This window comes from Pyxicephalus adspersus, chromosome 12 (assembly GCF_032062135.1).
Source record: "Pyxicephalus adspersus chromosome 12, UCB_Pads_2.0, whole genome shotgun sequence".
NCBI classification, from domain to species: Eukaryota; Metazoa; Chordata; class Amphibia; order Anura; family Pyxicephalidae; genus Pyxicephalus; species Pyxicephalus adspersus.
In genome coordinates, this window is record NC_092869.1 from 38,217,940 (window position 1) to 38,239,967 (window position 22,028).

Consider the following 22,028-nt stretch of genomic DNA (forward strand, 5'->3'; position numbering starts at 1 on the left):
GCATTGGTGCTATTACTATCTAGAGAAAAGCCAGACACTGCCATTACCTAGGGTCTTCTCAACTGCTTATAGTACCTAGGGAGGTGTCAGGGACTTAGGACCTTGGGTGGTATCACATGCTGCAAGTACCTAGGACAGTATTAGGTGCTTTTAGTACTTATACTATTGTGTGATACTTCCCCCACCTCCTAGATTGTAAGCTCTTCGGGACAGGGTCCTCTCCTCCTCCTGTGTCACTGTCTGTACCTGTCTGTCATTTGCAACCCCTATTTAATGTACAGCGCTGCATAATATGTTGGCACTTTATAAATCCTGTTTATTAATAATAATAATAATAATAATAATAATAATAAAGGGTGTCAGGCACTGTTGGTACCCAGGGTAGTGTTAGGTGCTGTTGGTACTTAGGGTGGTATCAGACATTGTTAGAACCTATAGGGGTGTCACTCTCTGTTAGTACCTAGGTCAAAGTCAGACATTGTTAGTAGCTAGAGCAGTATCAGATGCTCTTAGTACCTTGGGTAGTGTAAGAGGCTGTTATTACCTAGGTCAGCGTCAGGAGCTATTACTACCTATGGAGTGCCAGGTGTTGTTGGTATCTATGGCAAAGCTGCCCTAGCTGCTTTGAATATCTAGGGGGATCAGAGACTTAGTACACAGGGCAGTAACAGAGACTTAGTACACAGGGCAGTAACAGAGACTTAGTACATAGGGCGGTATGAGAGACTTACCTTTCCAGGTGTCACTATGGCTGAATTGAAGGTTTTGATCTCCTACCCAGAATACAATGCTGCTGTCTGGGTACAAATATCATTCATTCATTTTCCAAGGTAATAATATCTTCTGCTTTGCATATATTCACCAGTAAGTGCCATAGTTTCCATACAACCAAATATAGATAATATAGAACATATTAATGTAGTATATATTATATAATATAGAGCAAAGATCTAATATGATAGCAACAGAATATACACTGACCAATGTGCAGATCTGTGCTATATTGCCATTAAAGTGGGATTTTTCTTTCCATAGCTGTATGTCATTTGTAGAACGCTCATTATTTACCGCATATATGAGTTATGGTGTTATGGGAAGTGTATATCCTGTGTTATATTTATACAGATGACATGTACAGTGTGTGGGTGGGAATGGCCCGGTAAGTGGCCCGGTAAGCGGTGACAATGCTGCTGTGGTGCTGAGGCTGGAACGCATCCTTCATCCCTCCCGAGTCTACTACACCGCGCTTTGACCAATGAACGTTAAGGCAGGCTAAAGTTCGACCAATAGGCGTCGGGGTGTGTCTCCTGGCTCCTCCCGCTTCTGCCCGCAGTGGTTCGGTGCAGCACGGTCGGCTCTTATGGAAGAGATGGAGGAAGAGCTGAAGTGCCCGGTGTGCGGTTCCTTTTACCGAGAGCCCATTCTGCTGCCATGCTCCCACAGCCTGTGCCTGGCCTGTGCCCGGAATATTCTGGTGCACACCCCGGACTCGGAGTCCCCGCAGAGCCGCCGTGCCTCCGGGTTGTCCTCCTCCGATTACGACTACCTGGACCTGGATAAGATGAGTCTGTATAGCGAGGCGGACAGCGGCTACGGCTCTTATGGGGGCTTCGCCAGCGCCCCCACCACCCCCTGCCAGAAATCCCCCAACGGGGTCCGGGTGTTCCCCCCGACCATGCCCCCTCCGCACCAACCCCACCACCATTCCTCCGGTGCCCTGCTGCCTCCCCCCGCCTCCCGCAACCAGTGCCTGACCTGCCCGCAGTGCCACCGCTCCCTGCTGCTGGACGAGAGGGGGCTTCGGGGCTTCGCCAAGAACCGGGTGCTGGAGGGCGTTATCGAGCGCTACCAACAGAGCAAAGCGGCCGCCCTCCGGTGCCAACTGTGCGAGAAGAGCCCCAAGGAGGCGACCGTCATGTGCGAGCAGTGCGACGTCTTCTACTGCGAGCCGTGCCGCCTGCGGTGCCATCCTCCGCGGGGCCCCCTGGCCAAGCACCGCCTGGTACCCCCGGCACAGGGCAGGGTGAGCCGGAGGCTGAGTCCCCGCAAGATCTCCACCTGCACCGACCATGAGCTGGAGAACCACAGCATGTACTGCGTCCAATGCAAGATGCCAGTGTGCTACCAGTGCCTGGAGGAGGGCAAGCATGGCAGCCATGAGGTCAAGGCGCTGGGGGCAATGTGGAAGCTGCACAAGGTGGGTGAGGGGGGTATTGGGGGTATCATACACTATCAATAATTAATGCAATCATATTGTTAGTTTGGGAGCCGGGTGGGGAGTAAACTGAAGGCTACGAGGTGCCCACCTATTGCAGCTTGGGTGCCACTATGATTAGTTTGTGTGTCAGATTCAGAATCAGTGCAGGTGTTGTACAAGATGGGTGATCAGGTGCCCACCTATGGCAGAATAGTTATCACTAAGACTAATCTGTGTGTTAGATTCAGGGTCAATAGGATGCTGTATAAGGTGGGGAAAGGCATGTTTGGGGCGAACAGGTGCCCACCTATTGCAGATTGGGTGCCACTATGATTGGTTTGTGTGTCAAATTCAGAATCAAGTGTAAAGTGGGTGATGGGGTGGATTGGAGGACGATCAGGTGGCACCCTATTGCAGTTTGGGTACCACTGTGAAAAATCTGGGTAAGGGGGGTATTAGGGGTGAACCCAACCTAATATGGGTACCACTGTGATTAATATTTCTGTTAGATTCAGGGTCAATAGGATGGTGTATAAGGTGGGGAAAGGCATGCTTGGGGCGATCAAGTGCCCACCTATTGCAGATCCGCTGCCACTATGATTGGTTTGTGTGTCAAATTCGGAATCAATGCAGGTGTTGTACAAGATCAGGTGCCCGCTTATGGAAGATTGGGCACCACTAAGACTAAAATAGGGTGCTGTACAAGGTGGGGGAAGGCATGCTTGGGGCGATGAGGTGCCCACCTATGGAAGATTGGGTGCTACAATGATCAGTTTGTGTCTTAGAATCAGGGCTAATGTGGGTGATATATAAAGTGGGTGATGGGGTAGATTGGGGGACGATCAGGTGGCACCCTATTGCAGTTTAGGTACCACTGTGACAAATCTGTCTGCTAGAGTCAGGATCAATGTGGGTGGGTGATCAGGTGCCAACCTATGGCAGAATAGGTATTACGATGTCCAATCTGTGTCCTAGATTCAGGATCAATGTGGGAGCTGTACGAGTTGGGTGAGGGGGGTATTAGGGATGAACCCAACCTAGATTTGGTACCACTGTGATTAATCTGTGTATTATTTTCAATCATATTGTCAATTTGGGAGCTGCACAAGGTGGGTAGGGTCAGGGGTGTAGTGGGGTGGGCATGCCAGGCCCTCACTATTTTCAGGACCCCCAAATAACCTCTTCCTGCGTGCTCGCCACTGACAGCATTTAGTGTTACCATGCCCCCTCTTTTTTTATGACTACACCCCTGGGTGGGGGGTGAATTGAATGCAATAAGGTGCCCACCCATTGCAGATTGGGTGCTTCTATGATTAGTTTGTGTGTCAGATTCAGAATCAATGCAGGTGTTGTACAAGATGGGTGATCAGGTGCCCACGTATGGAAAATTGGTTGCTACAATGATCAGTTTGTGTCTTAGAACCAGGTCTAATGTGGGTGATGGGGTAGATTGGGTAACGATCAGATGGCACCCTATTGCAGTTTAGGTACCACTGTGACAAATCTGTCTGCTAGATTCAGGATCAATGTGGGAGCTGCACAACGTGGGTGAGGGGGGTATTAGGGGTGAACCCAACCTAATTTGGGTACCACTGTGAATATTCTTTGTGTTAGATTCAGGGTCAATAGGATGCTGTAAAAGGTGGGAAAAGCCATGCTTGGGGTGATAAGGTGCCCACCTATTGCAGATTGGGTGCCACTATTATTTTTTTGTGTATCAGATTCGGAATCAATGCAGGTTTTGTACAAGATGAGTGATCAGGTGCCCACCTATGGAAGATTGGGTACTACTAAGACTAATCTGTGTGTTAGATTCAGGGTAAAATGCTGTACAAGGTGGGGGAAGGCATGCTTGGGGCAATCCGGTGCCCAGCTATTTGCAGATTGGGTGCTACAAAGATCAGCCTATGTCTTAGAATCAGGATTATTGTGGGTGATATATAAAGTGGATGATGGGGTAGATTGGGGGACGATCAGGTGGCACGGTATTGCATTTTAGGTACCACTGTGACAAATCTGTCTGCTGGATTCAGGATCAATGTGGGTTGGAGCTGTAGACGGTGAGTGATCAGGTGCCCACTTGGGAATTAGATTGGGTATTATTGGGTAAATGTATAATCTGTGTCTTAGATTCAGGGTCAACATGGGAGCTGTACGAGGTGGGTGAGGGGGGTATTAGGGGTGAACCCAACCTAGATTGGGTACCCTTGTGATTAATCTGTGTATGATATGTAATCATATTGTCAATTTGGGAGCTCCACAAGATGGGTGGGGGCAGGGGTGAAGTGCAGTGGGTAGGCCATGCCCTAACTTTTTACGGGACCCCCGTATAACCTCTTCCTGCAGGCTCGCCACTGACAGCTTTCACTGTTACCGTACCCCCTAATTTTTTTATAACTGCACCCCTGGGTGGGGAGTAAATTGAAGGCGATCAGGTGTCCACCTATTGCAGGTTGGGTGCCACTATGATTGGTTTGTGTATCAGATTCAGATCCAGTGCAGGTGTTGTACAAGGTGGGTGATGACCTATGGCAAGTGACCTATGGCAGATTGGTTTTCACTATGACTAATCTGCGGTTTGAATCCAGATTCAGTTTAGGAGTTGTGCAAGCTGGGTGAACGGTGTATTGAGGCTGATTAGCTGCCCACCTATTGCAAATTGGGTAACAGTTTGACTAAATTGTATCTTAGATTTGGGGTTGATAAGGGTGCTGAACCTTTGGCACCTATGGAAGATTGAGTTCCACTAGGACTAATCTGTGTGTTAGATTCAGGGTCAATAGGGTGCTGTACAAGGTGGGTGAAGGCATGCATTGGGTCTATCAGATGCCCACATATTGCAGATTGGGTGCTACAATGACTATTTTGTGTCTTAGAACTGGGGTAATGTGGAAGATATATAAAGTGGGTGATGGGGTAGAGTGGCGGAAGATCTGGTGGCACCCTATTGCAGTTTAGGTACCACTCTGCTAGATTCAGGATCAATGTGGAAGCTGTACATGGTGGGTTATCAGGTGCCCACCTATGGCAGATTGGGTACCACTATGTCTATTCTGTGTCTTAGATTCGGGATCAATGTGGGAGCTGTACACAATGGGTTATCAGGTGCCCACCTATGGCAGATTGGGTGTCACTATGATTAAATTGTGTGTCAGATTCAGAATCAATGCAGGTGTTGTACAAGGTGGGTGATCAAGTGCCCACCTATGGCATATTGGTTTTCACTATGACTAATCTGCGTTTTGGATCCAGATTCAGTTTAGGAGTTGTGCAAGATGGGTGAACGGTGTATTGAGGGTGATTAGCTGCCCACCTATTGCAAATTGGGTAACAGTTTTACTAAATTGTATCTTAGATTTGGGATTGATAAGGGTGCTGAACAAAGTGGGGGATCAGATGCCAGCCAATTGCAGATTGGCTACCTCTATGACGTATCTGTATCATAGAATCAGGGTTATTGTGGGAGCTATATTAAGTGAGTAAGGGGTGCATTGATAAAGGTCAGGTGGCACCTGTTGAACATTGGGAATCATTGTGACTAACCTGTGTGTGAGATTCAGGATGTGGCAGCAGCAAATTGTGGATGTGGAGTGCATTGGGGGTGATCAGGTGCCCACTTACTAGGTACCATACTATGTCTTGGATTTAGGGTCTATGTGCAAGCTATACAAGGTGGGACATTGATGGTCATACGGTCCCACCCAATTGCAGATTGGAAACCAGTACCAATAATCTGTGTCATAGCTTTGGGGTCAATATGGAAGCTGTATTGGTAGATGAAGCATTGTGGGCGAGATGTGATCAGGTTTCCACCCCAATGCAGACTGGGTACCAATGTAAATAATCTGTTTTTTGGTTTCAGAGTCATTGTGTGAGCTGTAGAAGGTGGGTGAGGGGTACATGAGGTGTCCCCTATTGCAGATTGGCTACTACTGAGACTAATTGCCTTAGTTGCAGGTGTTGTAGAAGGTGGATGGGGTGCATTGGAGGTGATCAGTTGCTACCCTTTTGTACATTTGAAACCACCATTAGTAATCAGTGTCTTAGATGTGTCATTGTCAGTGCCAGCATGGTGCCAGTTTTTTGACATGTGCCCCTTAATGGCAGCAATGGATAACACTGTGAATCATTTGTTTCTTGTTTTCAGGGTCATTGTAGGAAGGTGGTTAGGGGTACATTATGAGTGATCTTTATCTGGTACACCCTAGTGCATAGATCGTACCACTGTAAATAATTAGTCTTTGGGGGATTTTGGAAGCTGCACAATGTGAGTGGAGTTTAAATTAGTCGAGTAACTGTTGGCAGATGTAATCAGGTGCCAACCCAGTGTTAAGATGTAGAGGTGCCCCTCATTGGCAAGAAAGGGTACAAGTGAAAATTATGTTTGTCTTGTTTTAAGGGTTGGAACTGCATGGTGTGGGTGAGAGGTGCCTTGGGGCTATAGGGTGCCATTTCACTGTATATGCAGGTGGCATCCTTTAGCAGAATGGGCATAACTGTGAGTTGTTGTTTTTTTGTGTTTGGGCTCATTCTCAGAGGTGGGTGAGGGGTTGCATTGTTAGGGAGATGTTATCAGGTGAAGCACAAAGACAGATGCCCGTTATTGGAAAGAAAGTGTACCACTGTGAGTAATATGTAATTGGATTTAAGGTCAGAGCAGGAACTGTATGAGGTGGGCGAAGAGGTTAAATGAGGACTGCATGACTGGGATATCATATGCCAGAATAGTGCCAGCTTGTAGACAAGTGCCCCTCAGTGGCAAGAAATGAAAGTGAATATTCTGATTTTTGGGTTTCACTGTGATTGGAGATGCACAAGGTGGGTGAGGGGGTACATAATAGTGATATACTATCAGATACCTGTTTATAGACAGGTGCCAACCTATTTCATAAAAGGTACCACTGTGAATAAACTATGTCCTAGTTTTATGGTCAGTGGTGAATCTGGACACAATGGGTGTGAGTTGGGTTAGGTTTGCATTTGTTGTTAGATGTTATCAGGTGCCAGTGCGGTGCCAGCTCATAGACAGGCATAGCAGGTAAGGATGCCAATGTGAATTATGTGTTTTTTTGGTTTTAAGGATATTGTGGGGGATTCAGGTAAAAGGCCTTAATTAGGACTGCAGCTGCTGTAAGATGTTGTTGGGTGCCAGCATGGTGCCAACTTTTAAACATGTGCTCTGTGAATTATCTGATTTTTGTTTTTGATGGCACTGTACAAACTGCACAAGGTGGGTAAGAAAGTTAATTTAGGACTGCAGCTGCTGTGACATATTATTAGTTGCCGTTGTGGTGCCAGTTATCAGACCTGTGCCACACTAATGCAGAAAGTGTGTCTATGTGAAAAATCTGTTTCTTGGTTTTTGGGTCATTATGAGAGCTGAAGCTGGTTATAATAATACTACAGATCCTGTGAGATGTTATTAGGTGCCAGCTTTTAGACGAGTACCATCCTATTATAGGAAAGTGGATTACACCTGCTATATACCTCACATTTTTTTATTACAGTGCCTGCAAAGATGCTGTCTTTGTCTAGTGCCAGTCAAGAATACTTCCTATACTTATTTGCTCTGGGATCGTGTAAACTACACATGTTTTTTAGTATTGGACCGCCTGTCATATCCAAATCTGCAAGTCTTCAACCCCTACAGACTCTGCCATAATATTTTGCCTTGACATACATTTCAACATCATGCTCCTTCTATCCTACCTTATCATGTGCCAGTGTAGTGCCACCAATACTTTCCTTTGTGCAATTGGTGTTATGACTTTGTGTAAAGATCTGCCATTATGTGACATTGTAGTGCCAGTATTGGTGGCTCCTGTTTAAGTTGCACGTTTGGGTATGAGCGCCATGCAGAAGCCAAGCAGAATTAATGGACGAAATAAAAAGCAATGGCATGTTACCTAATCATATCATGTGTTGGTGTGGAGCTACCTATGATACTTGTGCATTCACTCTGTCTTGATGATGGCTAATTGTAATTGATTGGCTTTTATTAATGTGCACTATGTGGCCAAAAGTTGGTGGAAGCCTGACCACCTGAGGCTGTTGGGAATCAGAATTTAAAACCATAGGTATTAATATGGAGTGGTGCTCTTGGTGTGGAGGAACTCAATATGCTATATGGAAAGTTTTAAAATAGTGTTGTGCTCTTCCCCTTACCCCCTATGGGACAGTGATATCCTCCACTCTTTGCGGAAGACTTTTTGCAAGATTTTGAAATTTATCTGTTAAAACTTGTGCCCACTAAGCTTAAAGAGTGAGGAACTGATAGCAAAGGAGAAGATCTGGCTCACAGTTGGTGTTCTATTTCATCCCAACAATGTTTAGAAGAAATAAGGTTTGACCTCAACCTTACTGAACATTTTTGGGATAATTTGAAATGCTGATCAGAAGCCGAGCTTCTCACTAAGTATTGTGAGAAGCTTCTCCATCAGTAGCTTCTCCATCAGTATTGGACCTCACTAAGGTTCTTTTGATGGATGGGCACACATTCCCACAGGCTCATCAAACTTCTTGTGCAAAGCTTCCCATGGAAAACATAGGCTGGTTTATCCACAAAGGGGGGCAAATATTACCATCCACAATTTTTAAGTGGGATCTCCAACAAGCTCATATACAGTAGGTGTGATGCCAGTTATCTTCAAACTTTTGCCCATATAGTGAGAATTTTTTCTTTAGACCTACGCTTGAATTTACAGTTGGTCACAATCAGTTTTCCTAAATGATTGCAATATTTTTTAATTTTTTTACTCTTCAACTTAAACTTAGATTGTATAGTTGGGTTCCATTATAATTAATAAGTAATATTTAGATAGCACTGACATATTATTCAATGCTTTACAAACTCCATAGTCATGTCACTAACTTTTCCTCAAAGGAGCTCACAATCTAAAGTCCCTACCTCTGACATATGTCATTAACAGGGTCTAATGACAATTTTGGGTGAAGCCAAATACCCTAACTGCATGTTTTTGGAATGTGGGAAGAAAACAGAGTGCCCAGAGAAAACTAACTTAAAGGGAAAACCTGCAAATGCCTTGATTTAAACCTGGGACCCAGCACTGCAAAGGCAAGAATGCTAACCACTGAGCCACCATGCAGCTCATCTCCTTTGTGTTTGGCCAACATAAGAGCTTACTAAAGAAGTGATGATTTCTATAGAAGTAAGTCTCCTCCAATAGGAGTATCCTGGTGCCTGTTTGGCATGCAAATCCAATGCCATCAGTCAACCTGGTATATGTACATAGCTTGAGAGCTTTGACTCCCAGTTAGTCCACATGCTCCAAAGGTGTAAAGCCAGAGCCATCTAGACCACAAGCAGTCCAGCAAAATATTACAATGGCAGTCAGTCTACAGATTTCAATACTGGTTCACCTTGATGTGTTATTCTTAATTTAATTCATCTAACATTGCAGTGCCCTGAACTCGTTATCATTGAGGCTTCACAATGACAAACGTACAGGGGCGTTTATGGCTGTACACACAGTATACAGAATCCTCTTAGCTGTAGGAAGTTGCCAAGTATTGTTGAGAACTGTGGGATTGAAGTTAGGTGTCAGGAGGTCTCTGTATGAATAATTCATTTTGCAGAGAGGAAATAGATATGTATTAAAAGGCGGGTTAGTGAATGGTTTGAGGAGTCACTTACCTGCATTGATTCTCTTTTCCCAAGGGGAGTATTTAGAAGAACATAATGGATTGTCAGATGTTTATGATAGCTATAGACCATGGTGGTTGGATATTCTGTATGCTGCATATATTTTGCATGATCCAGTCTGTCAATAGCTTAAATACAGCTGTTCCTTCTGTAACATTATTTTATTATGTGTTAATCATGATAGTTGATACAATTGTGTTTTTCACTTTGGGTAAAGCCTAAGTGTCCCCCAAATGTGACAGTTATAGGGGTTGTGACAAAGCATGTTTACCCAACTGGGTATGGTTACAACAGTCACTATGTATGGCAGGAAGGGCCAAAGTGGACTGTTGGGGCCAAGCTGGTGGAACAACTTTGTTGAGCCTGGAGTCCAACCCAGCATACTGACTGGTGGCCATCACAGGTTGTAGAATGACTGTCTGCAGCATGAAAGTCTGCAACAATGATTAATGTTGGTCGTGGAGGTCGGGCCAGCCAATTGGCGAGTGTCAACTGCAGAAGGGTAGATTGGCGGAATGGCCAGAGATAAATGCATAGCAATGCACATATCTATAGAGGACTGTTGAAATGGCCAGAATGGACAGCAGGGGCCAGCCAAATCATCTACAGGTATCGGTTTGCAGAAACAATTCCACAACAGGAGAATACAAGGCTGAAGCTACCATAGAAGTCTTATGATAACTGGAAATGATACGGGGGATAAGGATGGATAATGTGTTGCTTTGATGGCTAGCACTGTGACCAGTGGGATTCTACTTTAGCTGCTGTTAGTTTATTACTGACAATTAAGGACTATAGATTCAGATTCTGAATATTAGAATCAGGGGGGTTTGTATAAGAACCTAGGAGCTTAAAAGCGTAATTAAAAGCGTAAAGGCACAAAACAAAAGTAGACTTGCACTTTAAGCATAGCTTCTGCACTGTTGATGCATTTGGATTTGCATGGGTGAGCCGAGTCATTTGGCATATTCCTACTGGCAGCGACAACAGAATATCATTGTCCCCGCGGTTCAGAGCTTGACACATACATGGCCCTCCTCCACACGCCATCATCCAGGGGATAGACAGATCTTACACCGGGCAAAGCTGTTATATAATCAGTCATCTCCATCTCCCTCTCACTACATCAATTGCGCTGAGATTCTCCGCATTGAAAACAGCACTGCTACCAAGTAATTGAGCCTGCTTTGAAATACTCGCACAGCGCAAATCCGAGGCACATGAATCAGCCGATTACTCCTTTTCTGCAATTCTCTGAATTGCGCCTGATACTCACGCTCTCATTTTCCAAATAACCGGATAACCGTATGAGTGATGATCTGCATAGAAAAATATTGCACAGGCACATAAAAAAAACACTCAGTCATCCCATCCACCCTCCCCCTGGGGCGCCAAGAAAATTCATTCCTAGGTGATAATTGAAAAAACGCCCTCCCTCTGCGTTCAGTATTGGTTCAGATCGATGGTCAGATTTTTGTAGTCTAGTCATTGCATTTATTTTTTTCTATTCAGAAAAGGAAATATTTATATATGAGGATTTGTAGCCTTTGCGTTTTATGTTGCTTTAATTTATTAGGGCATATTTGTATAATTTTATTATTTTTCCTAATTGTTTTTTTTTTTTTTTTATGAAACTGAGTTTTTATTGAAAAAAATTTTTACAAATACAACAAAAGGAACAAAACAAAAAGAACATGGACAAGAACACAGCATACAGGAGCATTTGCAACATATTACCAAAACCATAAGGCATAAAGTAGGAACAAGTATATTTACATATACACATATACATACATAAAAGCTACAAGAAAAAATAGTAATAGTGGAGTGCAAATAATGCAATGTGGTTTCCAGTAATAAACATGACAAACCAGTAAATTCCTGTATACAAGACATAACATCAAAAATTGGGAGGGAGGAAAAGGGAAAAGGGGATTCTGAGGTGATTTGCTATATAACAAAAGGACTGAAGCAAAATAAGACCATCACATCTGTAAGTGAGCATAATAGTCATCCCATGGCTCCCAGACCTGTTCGAATTTAGTGACAGTGTTCCTGAGCAGGGCAGTAAGGTATTCCATCATTCGGATATCCTGAATGCGGGTGTCCTAATTGTTTTTAATGAAGCTACATTTCAGTTTTTATTATTTGGTTTCTTTGTAGAAGTGAGATGATTTTCTGTGCTCAATGGAAAAGACGTAAAGGGTCATTCTTATTTACCCGAAGGTTTTAGATTTTTGCCCCCACAAATATAATTATTAATTACTAGTGATGGGTAAACTCATCCAAGTGTGGTCAGCTACAGATACATTAAAAGTTCTCTCTGAAGGACGTAGTGAACCATAGAACTAGTGCCTATGACTGACCATTGCTAGGGTAAAAAGAGAGAGGTGTCCACATGTGGTTGTTAGTGGGGGTGGCACCAACCCTAACTATCACCAGATTTACTGCCCTTAAGAACTGCCATTTGCAAGCATTTCACCAGGTGAATGTAAAGCCTAAGGGTGACCAATTATGTATTTTCTAATCTTGCCAGTTTCACAGGCTTCTCTACTGGACTAAAAATTCCTTACTTTGATTTCTCTGCACTCTGTGAGTTTCTTACATTTGAAGCTGCCGCAAGTCTGATAGAGCCTGCCCCATTTCTTGGCTTCCATGCATTTCTTACCTGGACGTTCTGAGTATTGCAAGGGGTTGTAGTAAAAGGAGTAGCAAGTGCTGTTAAAGTGAGCAGAGGGGGTTTGGGGAAGGCCATTTGCAAAAAGGTGCAGGTCACAGTGATTGTGTCTCTTGAAAGTGAATCTGTGCATTGCCCATTCTTTGTCTTCCTTGTTGCTCCATTCATACAGCAGAAAGAAAGCAAAATCGTGTGCCAGCTACCTGTCCAATGTGACAGCTCTGATTTAGAACTTTCACAAGGAATAAGGGCAATCAGTCTTGAAAATGAGCAAAGTTTCAGAGTCCACCAATATGGTATTGGATTACTGGAAGAAGCCAGAGAAAGAGTATTTGTATGCCCCCCATACAGGTGGTACCACTGCCAGCTTTACAACCCAGGATCAGTGGTCAGAAAGGAAGAAGCAATGTCTTACAATAAAACAATAACCAGATAACTGAAACAGTTGCAGTATTTTTCTCCTTCCTAGAACTGTGTCACTGCATTTGATAAGCTTGCAGGTCAGACCAGGTTATCTGAGCGAGTGCCACCGTTCTGCCACCAGAGGAGACAAGCAGGCACATGTGATGCACTGCAGCTGGGTGTACGTGACAGCCTGCTGGTTAAGGGCATGATACACAAACACAGACATGTCTGGAAAATACAAGATTTGGTCTGATGTTACTAATAAAATGGTTTCAATTCCTAAAACTTTCAGTTTATATCAGCTAAATACAATGCAATAAGCAGCTACAGCCTGATTAGTAAAGCATGTTCCCTAATATGCTGAAGTGAAGGACTGTTGTTCTCTGTATGGAAGCAATGGTCTCTCTGCACAGGTCAAATTCCATCCATGCTAAATTAAGAGGTACATTTTACAGCAATGCATGTGCTAATAGGCAAACATACAAACTATCAGCCCCATCCTACTCCTTTTGTGCCCACAGCATAGAGCTCAAATATAATTGTTTAATTGGGGCCAATTTTGTACTTTTTTTGGTTCAGATTAGTTGATCTGTGACGTTATTGCATTTGCCCATTTTAGATATTAAGAGTGGTTATTGAGGATTTTTTTGAGTCATTATAACGTTTCTCAAAATATTGCAAAGGAGCAGACCTCATTTTTTCTGATGCAGTTAAGTATGACTTGTAGGTCTTGTACCTCCCCCAGCCTGTGACTGGGCAGTAAATGGAGAAGCAACCGAATGCTATCTCTTCCTCAACATGATCCCAATTAGTACATTTACATACAGCACATACAGCTGAATGACATCAAGTTCTGCAGAATTGAGTGATACAAATTTACATTTAAGTGCACCGGTTGCATTAAATCCCAAACACAATCAATTATTCATTAGTAAATACCTAGTTGGATTAGTTCCTTCTCTTGTATATCAGCTTTAAGATGATTTACCGTGAACTTAAAATGATAAATTCCAGTTAACCCTTTAAATACAACTCATTGTCTCTGCTGACCTTGCAATACCGGTAATCAGGTCAGTGTACCATCGCAGGAGAGGGGCCGGCAGGGAAAAAGGCCATTAATGCAGCAAAATGTACATCAGGGTCCAAGCTATTGAGGTTCATCAGACCCTTCTCGAAGCTGTTATGGCTTTGTGAGGTAATCGGGGCAGAAATGATTTAGATGCAGACAGACAGTTGAATGCCAGATCATGTTTACAAATGAAGCCATTTCAATCTCCGGGGTCAGCAAATGGTGCATTGTGCTGAGTAAATTCAGATGGATGAGCTCATCACTCAGCACTGATAAGGGGAGGTTTTTTATGCAGAACAATGTTCATCCTGCATACCGGATATTTATAGTTATTATTTAGAGCTTCTTAAATAATCCTGGTGTGGTTGTTGGAATAATAGACGGTGGTCTATGATATTGGCACAGAATAAATTGTGTACTATATTACCAAATACTATATTACCAAATACTATGTGTTACTATATTACCAAATGCATGTGGACAACTGGCCTTCCACTCCAGCTTGTTGGACACACATGGGCAATAATATGGAGTTGCCCCGATGTATTAATAAAGAGATGTATTAGAGTTGGGTTTCCAATTTATTAATTCAGTTCATCCCAAAGGTGTTCATTAGGGTTGGGGCTCTGTGCAGGTCATTAAATTCCTGCGAACCAAACTTTAAGGAGCTGATTTTGGGGAGACAATTATGCTGAAAAGGAAAAGGGTTTCCCCAAATAATAATCTCCTTTTTGTCTACGACAGCCTTCATTATTTTTGAAGCATATCCACAACATTTGAAGTATGTATTTGCCCATTTGAGAGGTCAGGGGCTGATGGTAGACAAGAAGACGTGTATGGCATTTGGTTTTCCATTTTATCCCCAAATAGAGTTCTAGAGTTGAGGTTTGGACTCTGTGCATACTATTAGGTTCCTTCAAACCAATGTTATCAAACTCTATATTTTTGGAGCTAACTTTGGGGGGCAAAATCATTCTTGAACAGAAAAGTGTCTTCCCCAAACTGTTACCACAAAGTTAGAAGTGCCCAGTTGTCTAAAATGGCTTTGTAGGCTGTGTTATGTAGACAATATATTTTACTGGAAGCATGGAACAGCATCATTTGGTGGGGTGCTCATGATCTTTTTGGTATTTGGCCTACAATGAGGTATATTCTGTGCTCTCTCTGTGGATCAGAAGCCAATATCCAACCCTGACCCAAAATTTTGTTGCTATAGCCAGAACATACCATGGCAGAATTTGTATTCAGAGAAAGTTGCTTTTTAGATTGATTTGCCAGGACTTTAACTTTTGGGAGCAACTGTGTCAGCAGTGACAACACTCAGATTGCCCCTCTTGTCCAATAATTAAATTGTTATTGATAGTAGCACAATCAGAGCTGTCACCTTTGCAAATGCACCAATGCAACTACAAATTGGTTGGTCCACCATTGCCACTAGGTAGTCACTTGTATTCTCCATCATTGGTCCACCATTGTCACTAGGTCGTCACCTGTAGTCTCCATTGTTGGTCCACCACTGTCACTGGGTAATCACTTGAATTCTCCATCGATGTTCCATTATTGTCACCAGGTAGTCACCTTTAGTCTCCATTGTCGGTCCACCATTGTTACTAGTTAGTCACCTGTAGTCTCTATCATTGATATACCATTGTCACTAAGTAGTCACCTGTAGTCTTCATTATTCATCCACCATTGTCACTAGATGGCCATTAGGTCACTAGGTATCAAGTAGCCACCCCAGAGTAATGAAATTCAGCTGGCAGTGGAGCAAGTTCAAGTAAATAAAACAAGATGGAGGAAACTGATAGGCAAAATTGGATGAAAAATGGTAGAAAAAGTAATTTATGAAAAAAAGAACATAGCATTTGTCAAAGTTGAACCAAACCCACAATTCAACTGTTCCATTAAAGTGATGCCAGTTGATAAATGTTTAAGTTACCAGTGCGCTTACGTCAGCTCACAACCAAACCTTCAAACCTATAGATGGCTAATGTCATATGTGATTACATTGAAACTGCAGCTCTAAACAGAAGATGGTATTGCCCTTGACCTTAAAGAATAGGAGGGCAATATATTTACTTTAATGAATTCAGTAAAGTTAATATTGGTTGTCCAGGACAGCTAGCTTTCTGAAAGCTGAAATGTGCAAAACACATTTTGAGAAATGATACTTGTTATGATTCCTTCTATGATGTAAGAATGTTTGTTGCTGCTACAAGTACACATCAGGCTTCCTGATTGTTCCCAATTTGTGTTTCCCACCAGCTGGCACTTTCTTGGTCAGTTTATTGACAGATAAAACTAGAACTCCAAACTGACTCTTTACAGAGCTCTTTATTGTCCTGAGTAACTTCAGCAGTCTATAACACGGAAGGATGTAACAGATGGTGATAGGGTATCGTCCCTGACATTCCTGTCCCCTGGTTACATATACTTAGAGCAGAGTCTTATACATCCATTCTTCCCCATTCTTACCTCCATCCCCCCACTGTTTTGTTCCCACTCTTTCACCCCCGTCATATTGTTCCCAGACGTCAGCTGTAGGCTAATGAGTATAATCTCATCTCCTCGTCCTCTGCCTCCTACTTCAGCCTACGCTGTGGTGGCCCACCATCAGCCATTCATGTTGGGTTCACGCTGTGTACATTGCAATGCAGCTCAGCGGTGCTCTTATGTGTTCTTTGTGCTGGAGATCAAGGCTCAGAATTATCACACATTGCTCTCATGGGCAGAGCTTACCAGCACACAATTTATGTAAGTTACGTTGAGAGTGTTTGAGCTGTTCATAAAACGCAGATATGTTGTAATGAAAAGTAATAAATAAAGGAATGGTCACCTGACCAAATGGTCCATTTATTCTCAATGTGCTCAGCCGCCAAAGGGTGATGGTGCAGCCTGATTTTGTATTGTTCTCTCTAAGATACGTGGCTCTAACAGCATCTGGTTACACCAACATCCTCACCGCTGGCTTCTGGCACACCCAAATTTGCTGTTCCTAGATTTTTACCTCTACGGGCTATTGGATTCTACCAGTATGGATTATTATTATTAATAAACAGGATTTATATAGCGCCAACATATTAAGCAGCGCTGTACATTAAATAGGGGTTGCAAATGACAGACTAATACAGACAGTGATATAGGAGGAGAGGACCCTGCCCCGAAGAGCTTACAATCTACTAGATGACCACCCCCTGAAATCTTTAGGCATCCCTGTGCAAGCGATAGGCTATGCAATATTTTCAATTGATTCTTTAAAAACTTAATTTAATTAAAAGTCAGTAAAAAAAATTAGCATTTTTGGGCAGATTGTTTAAAAAATGTTTTTTGATTGTTAGTCGTGCCGAGGCATGGTAATACCATTCAATTATCAACTTATCATGTACAAATTAACAATTTGCTTGGTTGTTTATTCGAAAATAAGGAAACACATTTAGTGTATGCCTAGCATTAGATTACAAATGATTTGATTCTTGGTCTTTATTTGATTTAGATGTAGACCCTAACTGATTGGCATTGATAATGGCCGTGTTTTATAAGCAATTGCCACCCTGTATTCCTTTGCTGAATCTCAGTGTTGCTGATATTGTTCAGCATTTTTGCATCAATCCCCTGCCTACATGCACTCCTATAATAGGCGTATAGCATTTCTCATGGGTGGGACTCCAAAGCGTTACAACAGCAGGCCATGTCTACTTAATGTGCTTTTGGATTCCATTGGAAGCCCATATGGTATGGTAAGGCAAAAGCACAACAGGGGGACAAGTACAAAGCATTGACTTAAACAGTAAGTGCATGAACAATGACCCTAACAACAGAATCATCTGATATTTATTTTTTAAAGCTGCGTATCCAAAAATATCTTTAAAATTACTTTATGGGCCCATTTAGGTCTTTGATTCAGTGTAACAAAAGTTATGCATGCAATGTTGCAGAATTGTGGTGTCATTAGCTATGAATGGCACCCAGCACACTAAGGTTTTGCAGGTTAGTATTGCATTGCATTACATTGTACTTTTTTTTAGCACATTGCATTGGCAGCCCATTCTTTTTGAATACGTTTTGTTATTACAACACACATTAACAATATAGTTTGTATGATTTTATAGTGACTGGCCTTGCATGCGCTTTACAGTAGAATATATTACACCTACAAAACCTGGGTATAAGGAGACAGTTTAATGTATCAGCAGCACTCAAGAACATCAAATAAAGTCATAAAAAGGGAAAACTAATAAAACAAGCTTCTCTGCTGCAGAAAGACAACTGTGCAGAAGAATATTGCCAGTGTTAAAGCATATCCAACATTTTGTTCTGGTTAGTTGATGTGAACACACAAAAATATTCATGCTAGCACATTTTTATATACCCCTAAATCCCTAAAAGTCATCAGACTGCAAGAGTTCCTAAAGTGTTTTTAAAGCATGCTGAAGTGATATTTTAATTATACCAGATGTCATTTTACCGTGCTTTAAATTCATTTGCAGGCTAATCAGGGGCTGTGTGTCTTTCCTTAAATGTTTCCTTTTTGCATTGCTATTTTTGGTATATTTATTTATGTTTTTTCCATTCTTATGGTTAGTTCTTTTGCCTATATTTCAGATTTAGCTGTTTTACTATGTGTATTAGATATATAAAGCCAAATAGAAGCCCGAAGGACTCTGACCTCACGGTTACTTTAGAATCATGTACAGTGCAGCCTATAGCATCCTTAAGGGTAAAACAGAGCTAGCAAGGTTTTTCATGATTTATTCCAACTTTTTAACACAAAATAAAAAAGCAAATCATGTCAACAGTAGAAAGGATTAGCAAAGGCACATGAATAGTGAAGGTTGTGGCGGAAGGCATTTCATTGTCCTTCACCCTGCTCATTCGCTAGGAGACACATTTGCAGATGTTTGCTTTGGCGTGTGAAGCGCTTAAAAGGTTATATAATTACTGTGCACAAATCAAATCTTGGAGCATACACAGATTTCCCATGGGAAAGGTTTATGGGAGGTGCAGTGTAAATAGCAGGAGGTCATCCATGGAGAAATGGATGGGATGAGCACATCTTGGCAGGTTAAATCTGCACTAAATAAATGGGATTTGGCTTCAGAAAACACTCAGCAGCTGCAGTTACCAAGTGCTCTATGGGCAGCAGCTACTGGCAGCATTTAGGAACCAGTCAGTCCAATTTAGCAGTCAGATGTCAAATATAAAGTTTGCCACCCATTCGGTTTTCATTCAACTTTTAAAACTGCTTTTCATTTCTTTAAATATAAATATTTCCTTAAAAATACTGTAGATCTTGCAAACAATATTAAAGACAAGCCATGTTTTCCAAACCATGTATATGTAATATGTAATAATATTTATATAGTAAAAATAAATAAATAATTACATACATACATTACCATGCTAAAAATTGGATTTGCCAGATTTGCCATCTGCATTAGGCTGCTTCAGTTGATAATTACATCATGTTGTAGTGAATATACACTGCCTGGACCCCAAAAATATCCCCAAGCCTTTGGTCCAAGTTTTATGATCTGTGGTGCCTGTGGGGGCAGTATTATGATATTGGGTGCCTGCAAGGGGAGCGTTATATTCTGGGGAGGCTGTTGGGGGCAGTGTTATGATCTGCGGTGCCTGTGGGGGCAATTATATTATCTCGGGTGCCTTTGGGGGCAGAGTTATGATCTGGGGTTTCTGTGGGAGGAGCAATATAATCTGAGGTTGCTCCAGTTGGTTAAGGTTACCAGGTTAAGGTACAGTAAGTTTATGAATGTTGTCAGCTGACTTACTCATAATATGGAATGACCAGGTTCTTCCATTAATGGATTTCTTCTTCCTTGATGGCATAGCATATTCTTCAGAATGACAATGCCAGGATCCATCAAGCTGAGATTGGGAAAGAGTGGTTCAAGGAGCATGGGACATCATTGTCACACAGTGATTGGCCACAATAGAGTTAAGACCTTAAACATGTTGAGAATCTTTGGGATGAGCTGGAGAAGACTTTACACAGTGGTCCGACTCTCCCATCATTATTACAAGATCCTCCGGGGAAATTAATATATGCGCTAAGGAATAATATATTGGAAAGATAATAACCAAATATAAAGGCATTCTATTTTCCACTAAACCTAAATCTTTCTACTAACCAGCCTCATACTGAACCCCAGATACCTAACAAAGGTCAACTAGGCTTCCATTACCAATTATACTTTTTTTCTCCTGGTCCTAAATGTCTGGGAGTGAAAAGGGTAACAGAAAAGCACTCGGATATTGACAGTCTACCAAAGACAAACCTGATGTTCCTCCACACCCTTATCCAGGTACCCCCTGATATCCTGCCTTTCTCAAGACCCTGAATTTACCCCAACTTCTTTAAAATTCCATTCACGGCTAACTCAACATGGAGGACATTCCACCACATAGAGATATGAGACTGTGTGTTCCATGTGAATACTATTCTTACTAAGAAAATCAAATCAAAATTCCATTGAGTTCTAAAAGCCCCATATGGTAGGGCCAGGGACAGACAATAGCTCTCCTTACAGCTGCCAGATCAAACCCAATATCTATTGCCATGTGGAATGTCTGTTCTGGATACAAATACTACACCTACCCCTACCACTTGACCTGTGCTCTATAATGTGATTGTGAGACATTGATTGCCAATACAACATTTTATCGTCATTCTTTGCACTGTTTTTATTACCAGGACAAATTGCAGAGTACAACAGTTGTAAAGGGAAAGGGAAGGACGGTGTTTTCCCCGGTCCCTTTTACCTGGGCGCACCACCAGGCTGTTATTGGGTGGTTACTGAAAAGTTGGGTCACAATACAGGGGCTGCCATCCGCTTACAATTTTTTCCCACCTGGCCTAAATAAAATTCTGGGTTGAATGCTGAAGGAGGTAAACAGAAGAAATACATTTGGCCACCATATTCTTAATGAAAGCCTGACCCAGTCTGATCTTACTGACATGGTTATTATGGGTAATCCCCATTGGTTCAGCTATTTGATAGCACCATAGTTGGTCTGGTGTAAACTATCAACGAGAAGATACTCTCTCTGTTTAGAAAGATCTCCCCCTACTTCCTGCTATGTTTCTAGGGGAGTAAATGAAGGGAAATCTCCCTAGTGTGGTAATTTGGGTCTTACTTTTGCCCTACTCTATCCAGAATAAAATTTGGCTTTCCATTTTCTTGAACCTGTTTTACCATGTTCACAGGAGCTGGACATTGTCCGGGTTGGAATTTGTTTCTTGCTACAGGTCCAAATCCTATAGTTTTATCAGTTTCTTATGATAGTTTATTAACTAGGGTTCCTCCAGAAATTGCTAGGGGCATGGAGAAATGTGTGCCTCTCTGGTCAGTTTAGGTGACACCAATGATCTCTTCGGCTATCTGAAAGAGTGACATTCTTCCCATTGGCAGTGGATTCTTTCCACTGGCCACCATGTTAATATATTCTGATCTGTGTACATGGAGACCCTGAAGACCTAAAAGTTTATTTCAGGGGTTCCCACATGTGAAAAGGCTGCTATAGAATAGTCCTTTTCCCGAGGGCGACCCAAATCCATAAATATCCAATTGATTACTATAGCACGGAACCGATCCTATTCTCACCAAATAACATCATTTTGTGTTCTTGTTTTTTTTTATCTTTACCCAAAACTGACATATTTCATCGATCCCTCCTTAATTAAGGAACATCATCTCTTATTCACGAGCCTCCTGTTGTTTCAGCCTCCCAGTACAATGCTCTGAACTCATCTCCATAGTCCCCTTACATTCATTTTATTGAAGAAAACCTGTTAATTAAAACTTCTCCCTTTCCCCTCAGGTCTTCCGTTGGGTAACAAGTTTGATAAAAGTCTAATTAAGACAACGGCCAAAATCTTTACAGATCAAAGTGTAACGTCTAATTGCTCACTTTGGGATTTTTTTTGGCAGCTGTGATTCCTGGATCCGCAATTCTAAACTTGTGATCCCTGGTGATACGTCTGCTGGGTGATGATCATATG

General features: G+C 42.3%; 1 protein-coding gene across 4 annotated transcripts in view; it reads left to right on the forward strand.

The window, feature by feature from the left end:
* The first annotated feature begins 1,314 nt into the window (after positions 1-1,314).
* TRIM9 (tripartite motif containing 9) overlaps positions 1,315-22,028 on the forward strand; it is a 67,441-nt gene continuing 46,727 nt past the window's right edge. For 2 of the 4 annotated variants that reach the window (XM_072427578.1, XM_072427579.1), the window contains exon 1: positions 1,315-2,197. In XM_072427578.1, coding sequence (XP_072283679.1) covers positions 1,361-2,197 — 837 coding nt within the window. In that variant the 5' untranslated portion in view covers positions 1,315-1,360. The remainder of the gene's footprint in view (positions 2,198-22,028) is intronic. The other 2 variants (XM_072427580.1, XM_072427581.1) reach the window with 1 other exon arrangement.